At 40.2% G+C, this 20,059-nt stretch overlaps 1 protein-coding gene across 1 annotated transcript; it reads right to left on the reverse strand.

Annotated features, from left to right (window-relative positions):
- Positions 1 to 15,101: 15,101 nt before the first annotated feature.
- LOC110172773 (zinc finger protein 239-like) lies at positions 15,102 to 19,327 on the reverse strand. The gene is made up of 2 exons (XM_020938707.2): positions 19,203 to 19,327; positions 15,102 to 16,583 (listed from the first exon to the last, which is right to left on the reverse strand). Exon 2 carries the CDS (start codon positions 16,559 to 16,561, stop codon positions 15,755 to 15,757), a length of 807 nt encoding a protein of 268 aa, XP_020794366.2. The 5' UTR covers positions 16,562 to 16,583; positions 19,203 to 19,327; the 3' UTR covers positions 15,102 to 15,754.
- Positions 19,328 to 20,059: the final 732 nt, after the last annotated feature.

The following is a 20,059-nucleotide window of genomic DNA, read 5'->3' on the forward strand; positions in this document are numbered from 1 at the left end:
TGCCGCGTTTACCTTCATGAGGTGCGGAGCTCTCTGTCGGTCCTTTCTCCTGTGGTCACCCCCGAGCCCGTCCCGACAGTGAGTCCCTTTTCAGTTCTGGTTTAGTCCTGGTTTAGTCCTGTTTTAGTTCTAGTTCAGTCCTGGTTTAGTCCTCCTCTTCAGTCCTGGAATCAGTCCTGGGTTAGCCCTGGGTTAGTCCTGGTTTAGTTTTGGTTCAGTTCCTGGTGTATGCAGTGCAAAACCTTGACATAATTTCGGATTAACGGGCTGGTGTGGTGTTGTACTGTGCGGGTGTGGGTCTCCAAAAACGGAGCAGTGCAGGACTCCATGATGTAGGGCTCCATTACGGAATAAATGAATCTTCAGTTTGTTACATAAAGAAGGAGGAAAATAACAAAAGGACGACAGCAGCAATAAGTTTTAAGAAGGATGTAAAAAGTGTTGTAACTGTCCTGTGTGAGAAAAGTGTATAAAGAGTGTGGTGAGGGATTTAACAGCATTAAAACAGATATAATAATTGTAAAATATAAAGTTGACTACTTAGCGGATTTCACCTATCACTTGTTATTTTTAGAACACAGGGACAACTGTACTCAAACGTGTGAATGAAACTAAACACAACTCTAAGTAAATTTTGATGATTTAACAACATTTCAACATGACTAAAAATACACATGAGTCAATTTTGCATAATATAAGACATTTAAAGGTGCATCTGGGGTCCATCACCTTCTTGTTTCTATGGAGATGTCATTGCTCTGCTTCAAATCTTCCACAGTATGACATTAAACAGCTCTACTTTACATTTATTATCGAAAAACTACCACTTCATGACATCACATTTTTAGATTTGGAAATGTAGACAATTCGGAGGACTAAGAAAAAAGGATTACAGTCGTCCCTCGCTATATCGCGGTTCACCTTTTGCGGTTTTTGTTTTTCCTCGAGTGAAGTAGAAAAGAGGGAGCCACTGTCTGTATGAATTTTCAGGTACAGTAGGTTTATAGCTCAGAAATACCTAGAAAAACAAGTATCCTGACTGGGGTTGGGGTTAGGGTGGGGGCGGGGTTGCCTCTCCACAGATCTGACCTGTAACTTGGCTTGGTTTCTGTCTCCATGAAGATAGAAAGGTTTAGAAAGGCTAAACTGTGAAACATTTCAGACAAAACGATAAAATCCCCACAAAAAAACACAGTTCACTCTTAAAGCACCAAAAAAAGAATCTTGACTTAAAGGTTGTATAGAGGATTTTCCAAGGAACGAGAAATCCAGCGACTGTTTGTCCTTTTTCAAATGTTGCGCATGCGTGAAACCACCCCCCCTCCCCTACAGCTCCTACGTAGAAACGCCTCCTCCCTCCTCCTCTTTACGCCAGAAACAGGTTTGTTTACAGCCGGTGAGCTGCACATGACTTGTAAACAACTAACTACAGTGTTGGTTAGGCAAGACGGAGAAGTGAGGAGCGGGGGGAGCGGGTGTGCGGACATTTCGTTCGTGGACGAGAAGTGAGGAGCAGGGAGAAGAGCGGAGCAGGGAGCAGGGAGCAGGGAGAGGAGAGGGGAGCGGTGCGCGGAGATTCCGTGCCCGGAGAAGTGAGGATCAGGGGGAAGAGTGGATCGGGCAGCGGGGACAGGAGCAGGAAAGGGGTGCAGAGAAGGTTGCGCGGAGATTCGTGCGAATGAACTAGCTACAACACGCAGCAGCAGCGGACTCTTTCTTTGCCTTGAAAATTACGTTTTCAGACATAAGGATATCGCTTTCGTGTCCTGAAAAACGTTTGACTAGCTCTTGGAAATAAAGTACGTTTTCATTATAAGCAGAAGTTTCCTGTCCAGGAGTAATTTGTGGACCAGTGGTTCAGTCTTTAGACCCCGCGTCTGCTTCAGTCGCGCCATCGCTGGAATGAATCTTCAAGAATCACCTTAGTTTGGCTTCGCTGCTTTTCCCCTTGTCTTCTTCTTTCAGTGACCTCAAAAACGGACTTTCTTTTGCGGCGAACTGCTCCTGGATTCTTGTCGCCATTGCAACAAACTTTGTGCGAACTGCGAGGAAGATATAGGTAAAAAAAAGCCGCTAAGAACTGTTGCGTTGGTGGAGTAAACAGCGTCTGTGCGTCTTGCGTCTGTGGACTGCGTGACAGTCGTACGTAAACCACGTAACGGCGGCGCAGGCAAGTCAGTTACGCTAGAAACGTAGGGAGATTGATTGACAGCCTGTCAGCTAACAGATAACGAGGCAGTGTCGTTATCTATTGGCAAATGTTTAGCCCCACCACGTCCAGAGTTGATGAATTTTTATTCTCTTTTTTTTGGTCATCATAATTACAAGGCTACTGCACCTCTATAATGCTATCATTGACAACTTGAAACAAAACAAATTCTCCATACAACCTTAACAAAATATTAAAACCTAAATGCTTCCTAGTGAATGTTTGGACGCTTCTTTCAGAATAGACTCTGCTCCCTGAGTCCAAGCTTGTGTTTATCAGAGCAGAGCGAGTCACGCGGTGCCATATTGCATTGACCACACAGCATGGCCTTTAAAATGAATGTTAAACGAACGCGTCCCTGTTTGTGCGTTCCACTGGTGCTGGCTCTGGTGTTCTCGGTCATGCATATTAAACACACGCCCTTTGAAGCTAAACATTTATAGGCTGAGTTTTTCCATACGCTGTCATGGACGGGCGCAGTATTAAGTAGGTCAATCCTGATTAAGCAAAGAGAGGGAGAGGAACGTACGCGGCGTGTCTTAAAATTAACACTATTTACTTGTGATATGGGGCTTATTTTATGCATATGTTTTATTTATTCGTGTTTCTTACAGTACAGTCAGGGGAATAAACGGTACACTCAATGCATTGTGTAAATTAGACTATCAACTAATAAGCAAAATTCAGCAAAATTTACTTTTCAGAGCTTTTCACCATGTTGTTTAGTTGTTTCTCCTCATCATTTACTCACCCGAAGTTGTATTTAGAGTGATTTTTGCATGTTTGAGCACCGTATTTTTCGGACTATAAGGCGCAATATCAGTAATGTTGAATTCTCTCGTCTATTTTCATACATAAATTGCACCGGATTATAAGGGGCATTAAGCGAAACAAAAGGATGACAACTGAGACTGATCCTTAGCCCTGGCGTTCACGATCCATCGGCAGATCGTGGTGCAATTCGCCCGGCGTTGCCTCCCTGTCTTGTGAATGTGGATTATGAACGTGAATGTGGGCGGATCATTTAAGTTTGTTTTGTTTTTATTTCCTACGAGAATGACTCAAATATACATTGAGTAATAATGTGTTTAACGCAGCTTTGAGCACATTTGTTTACGTTTTACAGAAGCAAAACTTAAAACCACATGGCTCATTTGCATAAACTATAAGCGCTGGAAAAAACAGCTTGCTCCTTGTGCGCTGATGCGATTCAGCTTCTGTTGGACTAAAGGACACGACTCAGTGGAATATATGTGTTCTTTCTGTGACAAGGCGATAGTGGCAGTGTCAACGCAGAACTATACTTCGCCTATTTACTCTGCGGGGCTCCTGACTACGGTAGCTTACTGCTCCGACAGTCCATAGAGTAGTGTGGCTTTGTAGTTTACCAAAGTCGTAAATCATACGTTTTTTTGACAGATTTTTGAGCCCCGTGTGCCACATAAAATTGATTCTAGGTCAGTAAACACAACCAGAATTAATACATAAGGCGCACGGGATCATAAGGCACACTGTTGATTTTTGAGAAAATTAAAGGATGTTAAGTGCAAATTATGGTCCTAAAAATACGGTAATCTTTAATCACTTATTTTCAAGACATCAACTTCCACTTTCACCGTCACAAGCATACGTCCAATAAGCCATTTGTTGTTACTTCCTCAAAAGCATAATCATAATAGTGTTTTGTTCCATTCGCACGTGTTTGAGTCATCGTTTATTATTAGTCTGTCTACATCTCCAAAGCTCAAAATGCTCTGTTCCACCTTGTGATGTCATGAAGCGGTAGTTTTCAAGTTAACAGCTACATTTTACCTTGAGTTCAGTAGAAATTGGCAATTCTAGACCAGCGTGAAGTTGGCCCGCATCAAACACAAAAATTATGTTCATTGATCGTTTGTGCTTTGTTTGTGCTGGTTTGTGTTGCAATTTTATTTATTTTATTTATTTATTTTTTGTGCTGCTTTAGTTTTAGAGATAATCGATTCTTTTAGAGATAATTGATGAGCCAGCTCCACAAGAAGCTTCGCAATTCTCTAAAATGGCCCAAAATTATGTATCTTATAGAAAACGTTTGTATTTTGTTTATACTATTTTGTGCTGTGACAATTTTCATTTGTGAGAGTATATTTCTAAAATTATTCATTATTATTTTTGTGGAAATTATATGACATCATTTTCGCTCAGCTGACGGCAGCAAACTCTGCAAAACTAGTGAAGATAAACGATCTGAGGCTGTGGAAAGGTCTGTATCAGTCTTTAGTAACTTGTTCTTGATTCATATTTTATATAATAATATAGATTATAATACATTATTTTCTGCCTGATTTGAGGCTATTTAACATTTTGAGGGGCTGGATAACATCATTGGCTGAAAAATAAAACTGCTAATATCTTAAAAACCATAATCGCACAAATGAAACTTTGCAGCACAACAAACGGAGCACAAACAACTGACACCATTTTGGGCCATTTTAGAGCATTTTGAAGCTTCCTGGGGGCTGGATAACCCCAATTTGACCTATAAAATAATAGCTAATATCTCAAAAAACTAAAACAGCCCAAACAAAACTTTTTGCAGCACAAACGAAGCATTAACGCTTGAGATAGTTTAGGGCCAACTTCACGGAGGTCAATTCTATGGCCAAATAACAGGGCCAAATGATTCTAGTGAAGGTGTATGGACTTTAAAGTGGACACAGTGGAGCAGCACTTTCTGTATTACCACATGACATCTTAAGGAGTGCTTTCTGATTGAGAAAAGTACTCATCCTAAATCCGCAGGGTTTGTGTGTTAAACATGTGTGAATGAAACAAAACACAACTCCAGGTCTGTTTGTGATGAGGAAACTACATTATTACATACAGTAGATAAAAAAAATAGTGTAACATGGGCCCATTAAGTGACAGAAATAAGACATTTTTGAGCTGCTTTATTTGTTGAACTGCTTCATTACAAAACTGTGTGAGGTCAAGTTTTAAAAATGTATCCGTTTTACTTATACTTCCATCCATTTTCTCCCGCTTTATCCGAGGCCGGGTCGCGGAGGCAGTATTTATTTATAGGTCCGATAACGCCAGTGTGTATACAGTATTTTGGTATATGAGTTGAACCCGAGCAGCAGGACACAGCTGTTGTTTGGCACTTGTCAGTACGGCTCCTCTGAAGGATGAGCTCCAAACGCGGCGCCCTCATTATCTTCCTATATGGTGCAGACTAATTACTGAAGAGCTAAACCCGCACGGCCCGGGTCAGTGCACCCTATAGGGCTAATTAAAACCAGTCAGGAGCTATGTGGCTGCACTTTTAACAAGCACGCACCACCCGTGATCAGAGGGGGGAAATTTATTTACGGAAAATACTATGCAAAATGTTGGTTGGATGAATGTATATTTTATATTTGTCCTCTGTGTTTGACCCATTCTTCAACTGCCTTCAGAAATTTACACTAAATTCAAACGGCACAGTTGGCCAATTATTCTAACTCTGGTCTCCCTTGTGAAAAATTAGAAGGCCAAAAAGGAAATATATTAAGATAAATCACATTTTTATACAACGCTTTTCCACCTTCAAAGCACTTTATATCAAGGAATCACTCACATATTCATACACCAATGTACGCAGACACTGGGGGCGACGTGGGTTAAGTGTCTTGCCCAAGGACACAACAAATGCGTTGACCAGTGGGAGTGGGAGTAATCTGATCTGACTGCTCAACCAATGACGTTTATGTCAAGAGCAGGATTCGACAAACACCCTACCAACTGAGTGACTGTCGCCCAAATTAAGAGTAACTAGAGAGCGCAGACCTCCGCCAAGGACTACCCCCATTTATTATATAAATTGCGATAAAATCAGTCTTCTGGATCAGGTCCAGATCAGCCTTTGGAATATGAAAGAGGATCCCATTGTCCATCCCTGAGTCAAATTTCATGGGGTTTGGTCAATAATTAACCGAGATATTGAGAAACAAAATTTTTGGCCCCATTTACCACAATGTTAACTAAAATTTCAAAGTGATCCAGAATCCAGGATTTCTTCTGGATCACCCCCAAAATGAAATCAGTTCTTCCTTTTCACATTTCCAACAAATCCTGAAAATTTAATCAAAATTGGTCCATAACTTTTTGAGTTATGTTGCTAACAGACAAACAAAACAAACAAACAGACAAACGCCGGCAAAAACATAACCTCCTTGGCGGAGGTAAAAACCACTGTTTGTTTTTCCGCAATGGGGAAATTCCAATATTGCAACACAAATGTCAAAAAACGCATCAAAATCATGCTAAAGAAATCAAATTAATCATCTTAAATGTTCTGGTTTACTCGTCAAAAACCAACCTGGAGTCAAGTTTCATTTCATTCACACATGTTTAACACACAAATCCTGCATATTTAGGCTTCTAGGTTATTTTTTCAAGCAGAAAACAACTGTTCCGTCTTGTGATGTCATGTGGTAATACAGGAGGTGCTCCACTCCATGTTTTCAAACTCCACACACCTTCATACACTTTCACTTCACCTACAATCAGCCCCGGTATTGCCCAACTAGCTGTTAACTTGAAAAACTACCACTTCATGACATCACAGGTTGGAAAAGAGCATTTTGAGCTCTGGAGATGTAGACAGCCCAGTAATTCAGGATTACTCAAACATGTGTGAATGAAACAAAACGTAACTCCAAGTACCGTATTTTTTGGACTATAAGCAACTCCGGAGTATAAGTCACATCAGCCAAAAAATGCATAATGAAGAAATAAAAAACATATAAGTTGCACTAGATTATAAGTCGCACTTTTGGGGGGAAATTTATTTTTATAAAATCAGAGACCAGGAACCGACATTTCATCTTTAAAGTCAAGTTCTAGCAATAACAATAGAAGAGAGAACAACAGACTGTTAACGTCACATATGAACAGTTCTTCAGATAAACTATAACATAAACAACAGAACAGAACAAGTTTACCAAACTCTCCATCTCACTCCAAATCACTAAATCCATTCAGTTCTTCATTCTCAGTGTCACTTCTGAACAGCTCCACGACCTCTGGAGGTAAACGGAGCGCCACTTCCTCTTCTGCGTAGCTGTCGTCAGACTCAGCATCAGTTCCAGTTACAATTATTCCGGCCTTTCTGAATCAGGATGGTTTCAGTGTCACTGGAATCACTTAAATTTTGAATTTTCAGTGGTAAGAAGTAATGGTTGCGATCGACTGACATGATACAAACAGGACAGAGGCTCTTTCTGCAGGAGACATGCGCAGTAGAGCCAAGTGACAGTGGTACAGGAGGAACAGGAGCAGCAGATACTGACAAACAAGACTAGAGCCTTTCAAGACTGTCAGTGTGAACATTTTAATATATAAGTGACACGGGAGTACAAGTCGCAGGAAACACCCGAACCATGAAAAAGTGTGACTTATAGTGGCTTAAAGCTTAAAAGTACATTTTGGATGATATAAGATCTTTAACAATCTGTAGTTATTAGAAATATTCAGATTATTTAGTTAAGATACAAAAATACAACACTGTGAAAGTAACCTAAAATATACACTTACAAGCCCTATTATATTTACCTATGTGCAGTAAGTGACTGAGTGTACTGTATTTTTGATCATGAGAAGCATTTAGTTATTTTGCAAATGGACTGAATAAATGAGTAATCTACCCCCATTACAGAGCACTTCCCTTCTAAACAATCTCCCATGATCTCAGTTACAGGAGCCTCATGCACTTCTGTTGTGATGAGGTCATCTGTAATGACCTAACCACTTCCTGTGTGGATCATCTGTAGTGGAAAAGTGGAGGAAGTCGGGTGCTGCGGCTGCGTCCGGTGGGTGCCAGGTGCCAGGTGGGTGCCACAGGGTGCTCGGACTGTGCTCAAATGTTCAGTAATTATGTGTTAAAGCCAGTTTGTGTGTGAGAGAGAAACAGGAGAGGAGAGAGAGCTGGACCCTACAGACTGGACTGCCATTCAAATACATGAGAACAATGTATTGTACATGAGTTTCATTTGTGCATAATTCTGAGAAATCTAAAACAGCTCTGCATCTGTTTGAACAAAGCATAATCCTCATTGTTCTTTGTTATTTTTAAACAGAATTCCCCCTTGTGTTCAATGTTCTGTGCTTGATTTGCTATAATAAAACAATCAAATCTTGCTTCTAGACTTTATAGTCTGCGTACACTGGTGTATGAATGTGTGTGTGAATGTGTGAGTGGTTCCTTGTTGTAAAGTGCTTTGAGTGCCTTGAAGGTGGAAAAGCGCTATAGAAAAATGTGACCATTTACCATATATATAAATGGACAAACCTGCTCGCTGCTGCGTTACAAATCAGAAGTGAGCATGGGCGTGCTTCCGGCTCCACTAACTCCAGCAGTTCACTTTGTATAGGGAAAACATTGCTGGACTCACACCTTTCAACCTGTGGGTCAGGTGATCTGATCTCAACCAATGATGTTTATTAATTAATCGTTGCATTTATATAACGCCTTTCAAGATCCTCAAAGCACAGTTCATTGTTCATTCACTGAACACTTGGTGGTGGCGAGTTACTATTGTAGCAACAGCTGCCCTGGGGCAGACTGACAGAAGTGAGGCTGCCAATCTGCACCATCGGCTCCTCCAACCACCACCAACACTAACGCACACACCACTTTCATACTAGAAAATGTAGGTGAAGTGTCTTGCCTGCGGACACAACCACTGGCACCCTCCTGCGGCTCCTGATCTCCCAGTGTCTCCCATACAAGTACTAACCAGGCCCAGCCCTGCTGAGCTTCTGATCTGACGGGATCAGGCTTTGACAAACTGGTATGACCACTTTATCTCGAGGATTCAAACCGCCAACCTTCCAATCAGTGGACAAATGTTCTACCAACTATGTCTATTTATGTCCATTTATATACAGTCTGCGGTTCTTTTAATGATCACTTTCAGTTAGAACCATTAAAGATGAATAAATTCATGAAGTCAGTTCTATTTACAAACATTTAATATAATGATTTAATATGATATATGAAATTAGGTCACAGTTACAATACTGAAACACAAAAACACAAAATACAAGAAAACATTGCTTTTGTTTACATCCAGCTTTTCCGCACGTGCACAGTGGCTGGAAGGCAAAAATTCAGTGGGGCCACTCATTTGTGTTGACATTAGCATTGCGTATGTCTGTCATGAGATAACTCCTCTTATTTTGAAGTAAGTTTTGCATTTAATAGTTTTGACATGACTTCATCATCTTACTCTAAGTCACTGAATGTTGAGGATCAAAAACGTTACTTTGAAAAGTTAAAACTCGCCGAAAACTGTTGACAATGTTGATGTTGACTTGTTGATACGGACGCTTTTTGCCTACTAACATGGCTGACGTGACATCATCGTGTTTTCTCGTACGGTCAACATGTCTTTGCTTTTTCTGAATCTGAACACTTCACTGTCAAAATTTTTCGGAAGCAAAAAGGACCATCCTGATGTGAAAAGACGTGCTCCTGAGTGACACGCTATTTCCTGTGTCATATTCCTCACGAGCACCCTGACTTCATCATTACCTTCAAGGAAATCAAAGTGTATCCATTTGCATTATAGCACAGACAGGCCTAGAGTTGAAAAAGTGACTGTGTATGTCTTAAGGGAACACTGGATGATGGATTTTTGTGTTGCGATGCATGTGTTCACTGTCTCGTCTTCACCCGTGGCTGTGTCTTTCCACGTCAGCAGTGTCTCTTTGAAGGAGTCCACTTGATTTATTGCACTGGAAGTTTGACAGTATCTCCTACGGTGCTGTCTTCTACCAAATGAATGGCTTTCTTTCTCTTTACAAAAAAAAAAAAAAGAAAGAAAAAATGACAAACTTTTCATTCGTCCTGATTACGAGACAATGAAACGGTGCATAATTAGAAGCTGAGAGTGCACAGCGTCGTGCTATTTTGATCTAAAGAGCTGCTTAAATGTGTATTGTGGAACGTTTCTGGTTTCACAGTTTGGTATTAACTCTTTCCCCCATGAAGACGACATTTGACGACCCCCCTGAACCCTTAATGACGACTTTTGACACCTCCGCCGTATCACTAAAGACGTGATTTGACGACCTCTAGAAATGGCTCGGTTTTTCACATTTAAACAGAGACTGTGATCGGTGGGGGCCACTACAACCCACACTAGACTGACCAATAGGATTCAAGGATATGTTTTCGCCGATTTTTTCCGAAGTTAATCGAAATAGTGACGATGGTAGCTTCCGGAAAAAACACAACACGAAACACGTGCAATGGAAAGATCGCGGCGCTGCGGCGCACAGTTTTAGAAATAATGAGGAGCGGACGTATTTTATGGATAAGTTTAGAGAAAGTGACTTTTATAGATTTCAAAGTGATGATGTTGAAGTTGATTATAAAGTGGAAAACAGCGATAGCGACGGACTTTCGGGGAGAAGGTGAGAATGCCGCTGATGCGTCTGTGTGGAGTCCTGCGATATCCGAACAAACTATCTGAGCTTTATACTCGATTATGAACCAAAATTGCCCTGAAATCTGGATGTTTTGCCCAGGTCAGTCCTTTAAAATATTTCAGTCTTTTTTTCCAAGATGCGATGTATAACAGAATCGCTACAGAAAAAACGCTTATGTGGAGCTCTGAACATGAGAAAAGTAACAAGATGACAAATACTGGACACACACTGACGGGAAGAGTTTTATTATTATATTATTATATTATAATAAGCTAAATGAGTTGAATAAATAAATAAGTTGAATAAGCTAAATGAGTTGAAAAAGTTAAATGGAAAAATTAATTGGGTCCACACAGGTGAACAACAGGTAAAAACAGGTGCACACTTGGCTATACTGTATCTGGTGATATGAAATCTGTTGAAATACTTTGACAAAGTATATTTTTATTTTTTTATGAATATAGTTTCAGAACATGCAGATATCAGATGCTGAATGTAGTTTTTTGTTTTCGAGCTTGCACCTGACCAGGTAAACTCTCATTTTCAGTGAGCTGTTATACACCTATAAATGAGTTGAATCACATTTAAACATCCAGAAATGAATAGTTCAGAGTCTAAGGTTTCCAGAGATACAAATATGTCTGTGTTACAATTAAGTTCATGAGTGTAAAAATCATTTATAATCACTTGTGGAAGTCTGTTTTCTTTTATAAAATTATGCTCTATGGGTAGCCCTAGTAACATATGTATGGGTTGTTCCTAGTAGGCGTCCAGGGGGGAAAGAGTTAAGCTTTCTATCATCTTGGAGACCAAATCATGCGGAGAAGAATCAAGCAAGTGACGGAGCCCCAACCAAAATGTTAATGTAATGCACTTTTAAGCTTCACTTGGACTGCTTTTCAGATTTTGGTTTTGTTGCAGTGACACTCACACTGGTGGTGCTCTGCTGTTATAAGTTATATGTTTAGTAGGGGTGGCACGGTACACAAAAGTCACGGTTCGGTACATACCTCTGTTCAGACCCTACGGTACAGTGCAGGGTAAAGAAAAAAAAAAAAACATAACCAAAAAGGCTATCCTTAAAGGCTGTTTTTTATTGTTCAAATCTGAGGTAGCTGCAACATCCTGAAACAATTGAAAAAAAAGTGAACAAGCACCACATAGAAGACCAGCTCTACTGGTAGGTGCATCAGCGCAGTTTTGCCAAATGGCCTCTTTGGTAGCTTTACATTTCTCAGCAAGGTGACTGCTTGTGTGCTGCTCATATAAGGGGCGCGTTTGTAGGACTACCGTTCTCATCTCCCATCCAGAGCTGATAAAATGCGCTGTTACTGTAAGGAAGTTTTCGGTAGCTCGAGAACTCCAAGAATCTGTCGTGACTCGTGAGAGCGACTGAACGTGCAGCTGACAACTCCTGCTCCACTGTCTGTCTTGTTCTGTTGTAAATGCCGGGGACTACAGTTTGTTTCACGTGGCTGCAGGACGGCACGGCGTAGCGAGGTTCAAGCACATGTAATAAATATTTGAAGCCTACCTCTTCTTCAGTGTAGTGCAGGCGCAGAGCAGATGCAATATAAATCCCAATTACTTAGGTAATTTTTTTACTCTACTAGTGTTTGTGTCTATTGGTTGATTAAATACGGCGGGGAGAAGTAACTGGACACTTTTTTTCGGTCTTGTTCTAGTGATAGCGACGTCTGGTGATGCTCGAATATGTGTTAGTAGTATATTTTGAGTGTTTCCGCTCACATAGCCAACAAGTGTCGAACAACGCAGACAGACCATGTAGAAAAGGTCCCCTTGTGGCCACAGACTTTGACGCTCTCTCTCTCCTCACTTGCCGTGCACCTCGCTTCACCTGAACTCTCATCCAATCAGAAGACGCCTTGGACTCTTCAGCCTGAAGCTAGTTATTAGTTGGTCGGAAAGTTTGATGCAAGCAGCAGTGTTTAGTGGCGCTATTATTACCTGCTTGTTTTTTTGTATTTGCTGTCCTCTGATTGTGTGAATTGTGTGCATCCTATGCAAGTAAGTGTTCGTTGTTTGTGTGTCAATGAGAGTGCGTTTTATATTATCTGCTCTTCGTTACACTTTGTTGTTAGCTTGGGCCTACTTTTCCTGTAGCCTTGTTCCTCATTATATGTATAATGTTGTGTTTTACCTTGCCATGTTTAGTTCATTTTCTATTTACCGATACCGAGTGTTCATATTCTGTCGCTAATTTCCTAGTTATGTAACCAACACACGGTGTGGTTCTTAATTGGATGTAGGCCCGACACACGCCTTGTCATGTGGTCGCTATGGTCATTTTGACCATGTTTATTAAGGTTTATAGTTGTTACATGTTATTTGTATAATTTTATATTCATATTGTGTACATTTACATTACTCATTATTGTTATTTTCTTGTCATTTCAGAACCACACACACACATACAAACCCAGATATACTCATCACAATCAGACAGCCTCCAATAAATATACTCCAATCAAGTGAAGTGTCACAGTGATTCTTACCAATCACCTGCTGTGGGTTCCAACTTAGCGATCCAGTAAATAAATTCAAATAGGAAGCACATCATTCCTCACAGACCGTCTTCGTCTTGTCGACCACCCGCTCACCGTCACTATTATAAGTCACAGTAAACCCGAAGTTATCCCACACCATTGACTTAAATGATGCAGGTGGGTCTTCTAACTCCTGTGTGCTGCCACTCGCCATTCTCAAAATTAGCTCACTCACAACCAGAGAGCCTCAAAACAAACTACCAAGCAGAGGTTGTATTGGAAGGCGGAGTTCGAAAAGCTAGACCAATCAAAGTTTTCAGATGCAAAAGGCTAAATGCGTCCTGAAGGAACTCTCACGCGACACAACAGTATTTTGTACTGTATTCTATGTGAAAATGCTCGTACCTAACCGTAACCCCTGTACTGTGACAGTTCAATATGAATATGAATACCATGCAACCCCTAATGTTTTGGAGTTTTTTCTTTGCCGAGAATGAGGGTCTAAGGACACGGAGCACTCTGGGTCAGTTATACATTTGCTTCTTTCCTGAGATTGTTGGTGAATGTGAATGGTACGTTACTGATAAATGTCTGTTTCTCTTTTTGATTTACACTGACTCTAGGTTGGTTCCAGAATGTACTTTGAGCGGGTTATTTGTGGATTGCCAGTTACACCAACTACAACCAAAGCAACGTGTTTTCACATGGGTTCACATAATGACACATATAATGTCCTGAAAACCGCACCAGATTCCTGCAATGAAAAACAGACTTATTAAACAGAAAAATAGACTTATTACAGATTCTGTCAGCAGCCTCACCCGCCACACAAGCACCGAGGTCAGGGCGGCATGGATTAGTCTATAGATCTGTTGGTGGGAGCAGAGGTGTGAAGCGCTCAGGGAGTGGGGGCAAAGGCTAAAATTTTATATCTACATGAGTTAAAATGACCTCTAATCTTAAAATAGTCTTAATTCTTATTTCACAGGGGCACGAGACAGTGATGTTCACTGTCCACTTAAAAACTTCCAAGCCCCAAAGCAAAGGAGAAATGCAGTTCTGTCAAGTGGACAAAAGTTGAATTTCTACTTTCTACTGGCTACCTGAATAACTGAAGGATCACATGAACATCCAAGCTCCACCATGAAATCATCCTCAATGCTGACAACATTTTACTCTACTTACAAAACAGAAGTCTTCACTACAGTGGGCAATAAATCTGAATAATTATTATTGTGCTAAATATCAGACAACTGTATTGAGTACATAAACTAAACATCTCGCTCTTCTTGAGATCAGATGATCAGATCTGTTTGGTTCTGTGTCCTTTCAGATCAAAGATCCTCACTTTTCCAACTTAAAATGTTTCATTAAAACAAAATCATTTCTGAATCATCAAACTGTATATTTCAAAGTGAGTAGTGAAGCAGTGTCAAAGTGAAGACAGAGGCAACAAGAAAATATAAAACATAGGTTAAATGACTAATACATTCATATATGTATGTGTGTGTGTATGTATGTGTATATATATATATATATATATATATATACATATATAATATATATATGTAATTTGACAAGTTACTATTCGAGAGAAAACTCAATTTGCCATTTCTGCATCAACAAACTCTATATTAACAGTACATGGATTACATGTAAAAAAAAAAAAAAAAAGCTCCTTCTTCTACTATTCTGTGTCATTCAGAGCCAGCTTCAAACCTTCTCCCAAATCTCATTAACATTTAAAGCTTCCCCTGTTAAAGAAGCTCACAGTGTTTCTCAGCCCTTTGTGTGTGTAGATGTTTCATTTCTAAAGTTACTTGATACATGTGAGACATAAGACAAGACAAGCATGAACAAATGTTCTAAAAAGAAAAAAAAACTGAAGAAAATTTAGTTTTTGTAATTTTCTTAATTTTATTTCACTTTATTTCATCACAGTGGCCATGAAAATAATGAACGTCTGTTGTGGATATGCTTACAAGAGTATGCAGCAAACAGAAAAAACCCCAAAACAAAACAAAAAAATTCACATGATTCATTGAAACACTGATCTAAATTCATTTAGATCAGTGTTTCCCAAACTGTTTTTCTGGGGACCCATATTTTAAAAGTCATAAATCTTCTCAATCTAAGTCAATAGACATTATTCGTAAATGATAATATAAATTTGTGACCTTTATTGAACATTAATGAGGATATTTTATTGTTGACTGAGTGATCATGTCTCTCTGAACAATTAGTGTTACTCAAGTTTTAAACAATGAAAAACCGTAATCAGTCATAACCGTAGTTTTACGAGGATTCAACGTCGTTAAGGCAGGGGCCACTTGATGTCATAAGGAGCCTATTATGACATTAAAGGTGGCCCTATATATACATGTATGTAGATGTATATTGTAGACCTACATGTAGATCATGACAAGGTGACCCCAAAAAAAAACTCTTGCGATCCAGTCTTTGGAAAACAATGCCTTAGATTTTAGGAGCTAAAAGCTCAAAGTTAAACTAAAATAACGACAAATACGATGGACAAACTTCAACTAAAACCTCTTCCTAATAAAAAAAAATCTAAACATTTCATTTAAAGCTTGTAATTTTTCAACTCCACAGTCTCGAGTCGGTGAAGCCTGATCTCCAGTTTTTTGAGTCCGACTTGAGGCTCAGGTTGGGCAGGTTTACTTAAATTCATCCCACAATCATTAGAGCTGCAGCTTCTCTCTCCAGTCTGTAAGATTTGGACACGTTTCTGACGATTCCTCGCGGACCTGGAAGCCTTCCCACTTTCTTCACGGTCGTACGGTCCGTCTGTGTGCTTTCGGTAGTGACTGGAGAGATCCTGGGATGTTCTAAAAGCCTTTTCACACTGGTCACACTCATACAGTTTGTGCCAGAAGTGAACTCTCATGTGTCTAGTGTAATTGGATAATAGAGAAAAGGTATTCCCACACTGGTCACACTCGTATGGCCTCTCTCCGGTGTGGATTCTCCTATGTTGATGGAGGTTTCCGAACTGTGTAAATTTCTTCCCGCACTGTTCACATTCAAATGGCTTCACTCCGGTGTGGATTCTCATATGGGATACGAGGGTGCTTGACAGTGCAAATGCCTTCTCACAAACATGACATCTGTATGATTTTTTTCCTGTGTGGATTGTCATGTGTTGATTGCGGCTATTAAGATGTCTAAAATACTTCCCACATAGGTCACATCCATACGGTTTCTCTCCTGTGTGGAGTCTCATATGTCGATTGAGGGCACCAGAATGAATAAATCCCCTCCCACACTGGTCACATCTGTGCGGTCTTTCTCCTGTGTGAGTTCTGTAGTGCACTTCGAGTATGGAAGGTTTTTTGCACACCCTTCCACACTGGTCACAGATGAACACCATTCTGTTGATGGGTCTTGTATCTCTGCATTAGAACAAGGAAAAAGAAGTGTCATGTAAAACAACTTTTTTTTTTACTGTTCAAATAAAGTAACTCTAACTAAATACACATAAAATCACACTGTTACGGCCACAGGCCTCCAGATCCTCCTGGCCATATTTGCCTAGATCCGTGTGTGTGTGTGTGTGTGTGTGTGTGTGTGTGTGTTTGCAAGCCTCCATATGCAGACCCCCGCTGTGATGCTGTGATTGGAGGAATCGATTTAAGATGGCATCTGGAGCCCCTCCCGCTGAATGGTGGAACCCTGGAACACCTGGCCAATCCCAGGCCTACACCTGGAGCTCCGGCCCTATAAAAGGACCCGCCCCCTGCCACTCTGGGCAGCTGTTCTGTTTGTGGACTTGCTTGCCATCTTTGTGTCTCTCGTGCTGTGTTTGTTGAGATACTAGAGTCCTGGTGACTTAGACTGTTTTTTCCCCAATTGTTACGACCCAGCTCTGCTAGGGACAGGGGGAAGTAACAAAATAACCAAGATTGTAAAATGGTAAAACTAAAGTTGTGATTTATTTAACAGAATTGTAAGGTAAACCAAACAAAACAATGATTCTTACAAGAATTAACAAAAAGAGGCTCTAAACAGAGTGGCTAACAATATAAGGAAAGATAAGCAAAGCAAAACGGGGTACACTAAATGAAACAGAAAAACAAAAAAACAGTCTAAGTCACCAGGACTCTAGTATCTCAACAAACACAGCACGAGAGACACAAAGATGGCAAGCAAGTCCACAAACAGAACAGCTGCCCAGAGTGGCAGGGGGCGGGTCCTTTTATAGGGCCGGAGCTCCAGGTGTAGGCCTGGGATTGGCCAGGTGTTCCAGGGTTCCACCATTCAGCGGGAGGGGCTCCAGATGCCATCTTAAATCGATTCCTCCAATCACAGCATCACAGCGGGGGTCTGCATATGGAGGCTTGCAAACACACACACACACACACGGATCTAGGCAAATATGGCCAGGAGGATCTGGAGGCCTGTGGCCGTAACAACACACAAGAATGTTTCAATGTGTGTTTTAGAAGCAAGAGACTGAGCGAATCAACTAAAGGCACACTTTTTCTGTCAAATTACAGTTTTCTCTCCATTGGTTTGACTCATTTCTTGAAACAGAAATGACATTCTTAAAACTGTAAGATCATTTGGCCAAGTCTGATAGTTCTGTGCAACATTACAGATCACCAGCAAAAGCTCAGACCTCTCCCAAAACTGTTCACACATGCTTCAAATGCTTCAGATTCCTTCCCCATGTAAAGAGTCAGTGCCACCAAAATTGCAGAGATCCTGCACAGTTGCTTTGGCTCTTTTGCATTCACTTAGTGCTTTTGTCGATCACCTGCAAAAGCTCAGATCTGTCCCAAAACACTTGTGTCAAAACTAAACTCCTTTCTCATATAAAGAGTCATTGCCCCTGAAATGCATCGTCCCTTTGGCCTTGTGTCAGCACTGCAGCTCAAAATGCTTAGTTTGACCTCTGCCATAGTAACAAAACATCTAACAGAAAATAATTATGGATAAAACTGAAAAAAAAAAAAAAAAAAAAAAAGGATTTCACAGTAAGAGTAAAAGTTTGACATCACACACATTGCTCTCACACTGCCACCGAAACTATACGAAATATAAATACAAACAAACAAACAAACAAATTACATCTAGCCTACAGTGCTGTAAATAAAGCAAATAAAGTTTCTACAGTGACACTTTCACTGGTCGCAGTTGTCACCCTCCCTCTCCTGACCACCATCCTCATCCTCCTGGACATCCACACACTGCTCTCTGTTTGGTCCTAGATTTTCATCCTCATCTCAGTGAATATTTTCTCTTGCGATGCAGTGCGGGAAGAAATGGTGCAAACCTCTGGTCTTGAGCCCAATGTTCATACACTCTCCACCTCCAAGCGGAAAAAAAAACTGGATTGAGGAAAGGAGAGTACGGTGGTTAGACACTATATCTTTGATTTTTGCTCCATGAGCCTCTTTAGATGGAAGTGAACCAGGCCACGATGGAAATTCACACTGTCCCACATGATCACATAGTGTGATAGGAAGTTCTAATTTCACCTGACTGACAATTACTGTCATGAATTTATCAAATGTTCCAAAAAAAAATAAAAAAAATCATATATGATGTTCATGGTATTATGTTCTTGACTAATTCTGACAATTTAACAGACTATTGTGCAGATAATGACTCAGACAATGAAATCATGCTGGCGTGTTTTGGAGAGAACAACCATTAGACTAAGAATCAACTCATCAGTTCTATTTATTTGGAAAAAGTGCTAAACATGGGCTCATATTGCTAACTGTAGGAGACTTGTACAGAATCATTTGCAAAGATGCACTGAAACACTTGCGACATGCACTAATACATTTGCAATTTGATTAAATCAGTGAGAAATGTCATTCTGTTGTGAACGACTGCAAGGTGGTTTGGAGATTTGTCCATGTTGTTTTGAGAATGTTGTTTCTGTTTCAAGAAATGAGCCAAACCAACAGAGAAAAACTGTAAGTTAACATATACAGAGATATCTAACAACTTTTCTTGCTCTGAATTCGTATCCACATGGACAACAGATAGGATATACTTACAAGAGTACTGGCAGGAAGTTCTGGAACTACTTTAACCAACAGGATTTGGTAAAAACAGGTTCTTCCGTGTCCATTCACCGCTTCTTCTTTGTCCCTGAAGTTTGCTGCAGTTGTTGAAGTGCCCCTCCCCTCCACCCCTCCCCCACTCTTTTTATTGGACCACATCAGCCAGTCAGGAGCATTTGAGGGAGGGGCAGCTTTACAAAACCCACACGTGAGAGACATTATGGTGTCCTGCAAGAGAAAGGGCTGCATTTCAGTAACTAAAGATCAATGAGTGTCAGTCAGCCAGGTGGGTTGGCCCACAGATCTGGTGTGAAGGGCTCAGGGAGTGGGCATTGTAAAAGTGAAGATAGTGTCAAAAAATAAGGTAGAAAACATTATGTTGAATTGTAGTTTTCACGTGTTATCTGTATATATGTATATGTAACAGTTTCTTCTGTTTTTGTTGGCTTGTATGTGTCAGCTAAAGTAATTTTAAATGTGCTATATAAATAAACTAGAACTGAATTGAATAAACTACTTTAATTCAGAATATTATTTTCTTATAGAAATTAGACAAGCTACAATTCAACTGTGGAATGAAACTCACAATGTTTCTCAGCTCTTGTGTGTGTATATCTGTTTCATTTCTAAAGTTCCTTGATGCATATGTGAGACATAAGACGAGCATGAACAAAAAAACAGACTTTATTTTCTAGTTTTCTGTATTTTACTTCACAGTTGTTGTTTTTTTTTTTTTTTTTCTTGTTTGTTTTTTTGTTTTCATCACCGGAGCAATGAAAAGAAACACATCCATGATGGGTTGCTAACGACGACAGTCAGCAGCAAACAGAATAAAGAAACAAAACACAATG

This window comes from Boleophthalmus pectinirostris, unplaced genomic scaffold (genome assembly GCF_026225935.1).
Source record: "Boleophthalmus pectinirostris isolate CB_2022bp ecotype Guang Dong unplaced genomic scaffold, ASM2622593v1 HiC_scaffold_12, whole genome shotgun sequence".
NCBI classification, from domain to species: domain Eukaryota; kingdom Metazoa; phylum Chordata; class Actinopteri; order Gobiiformes; family Gobiidae; genus Boleophthalmus; species Boleophthalmus pectinirostris.

Coding starts and splice junctions, on each gene's coding strand:
- LOC110172773 (XM_020938707.2), bottom strand. CDS start 16,561: ATGGTGTTCATCTGTGACCAGTGTGGAAGGGTGTGCAAAAAACCTTCC.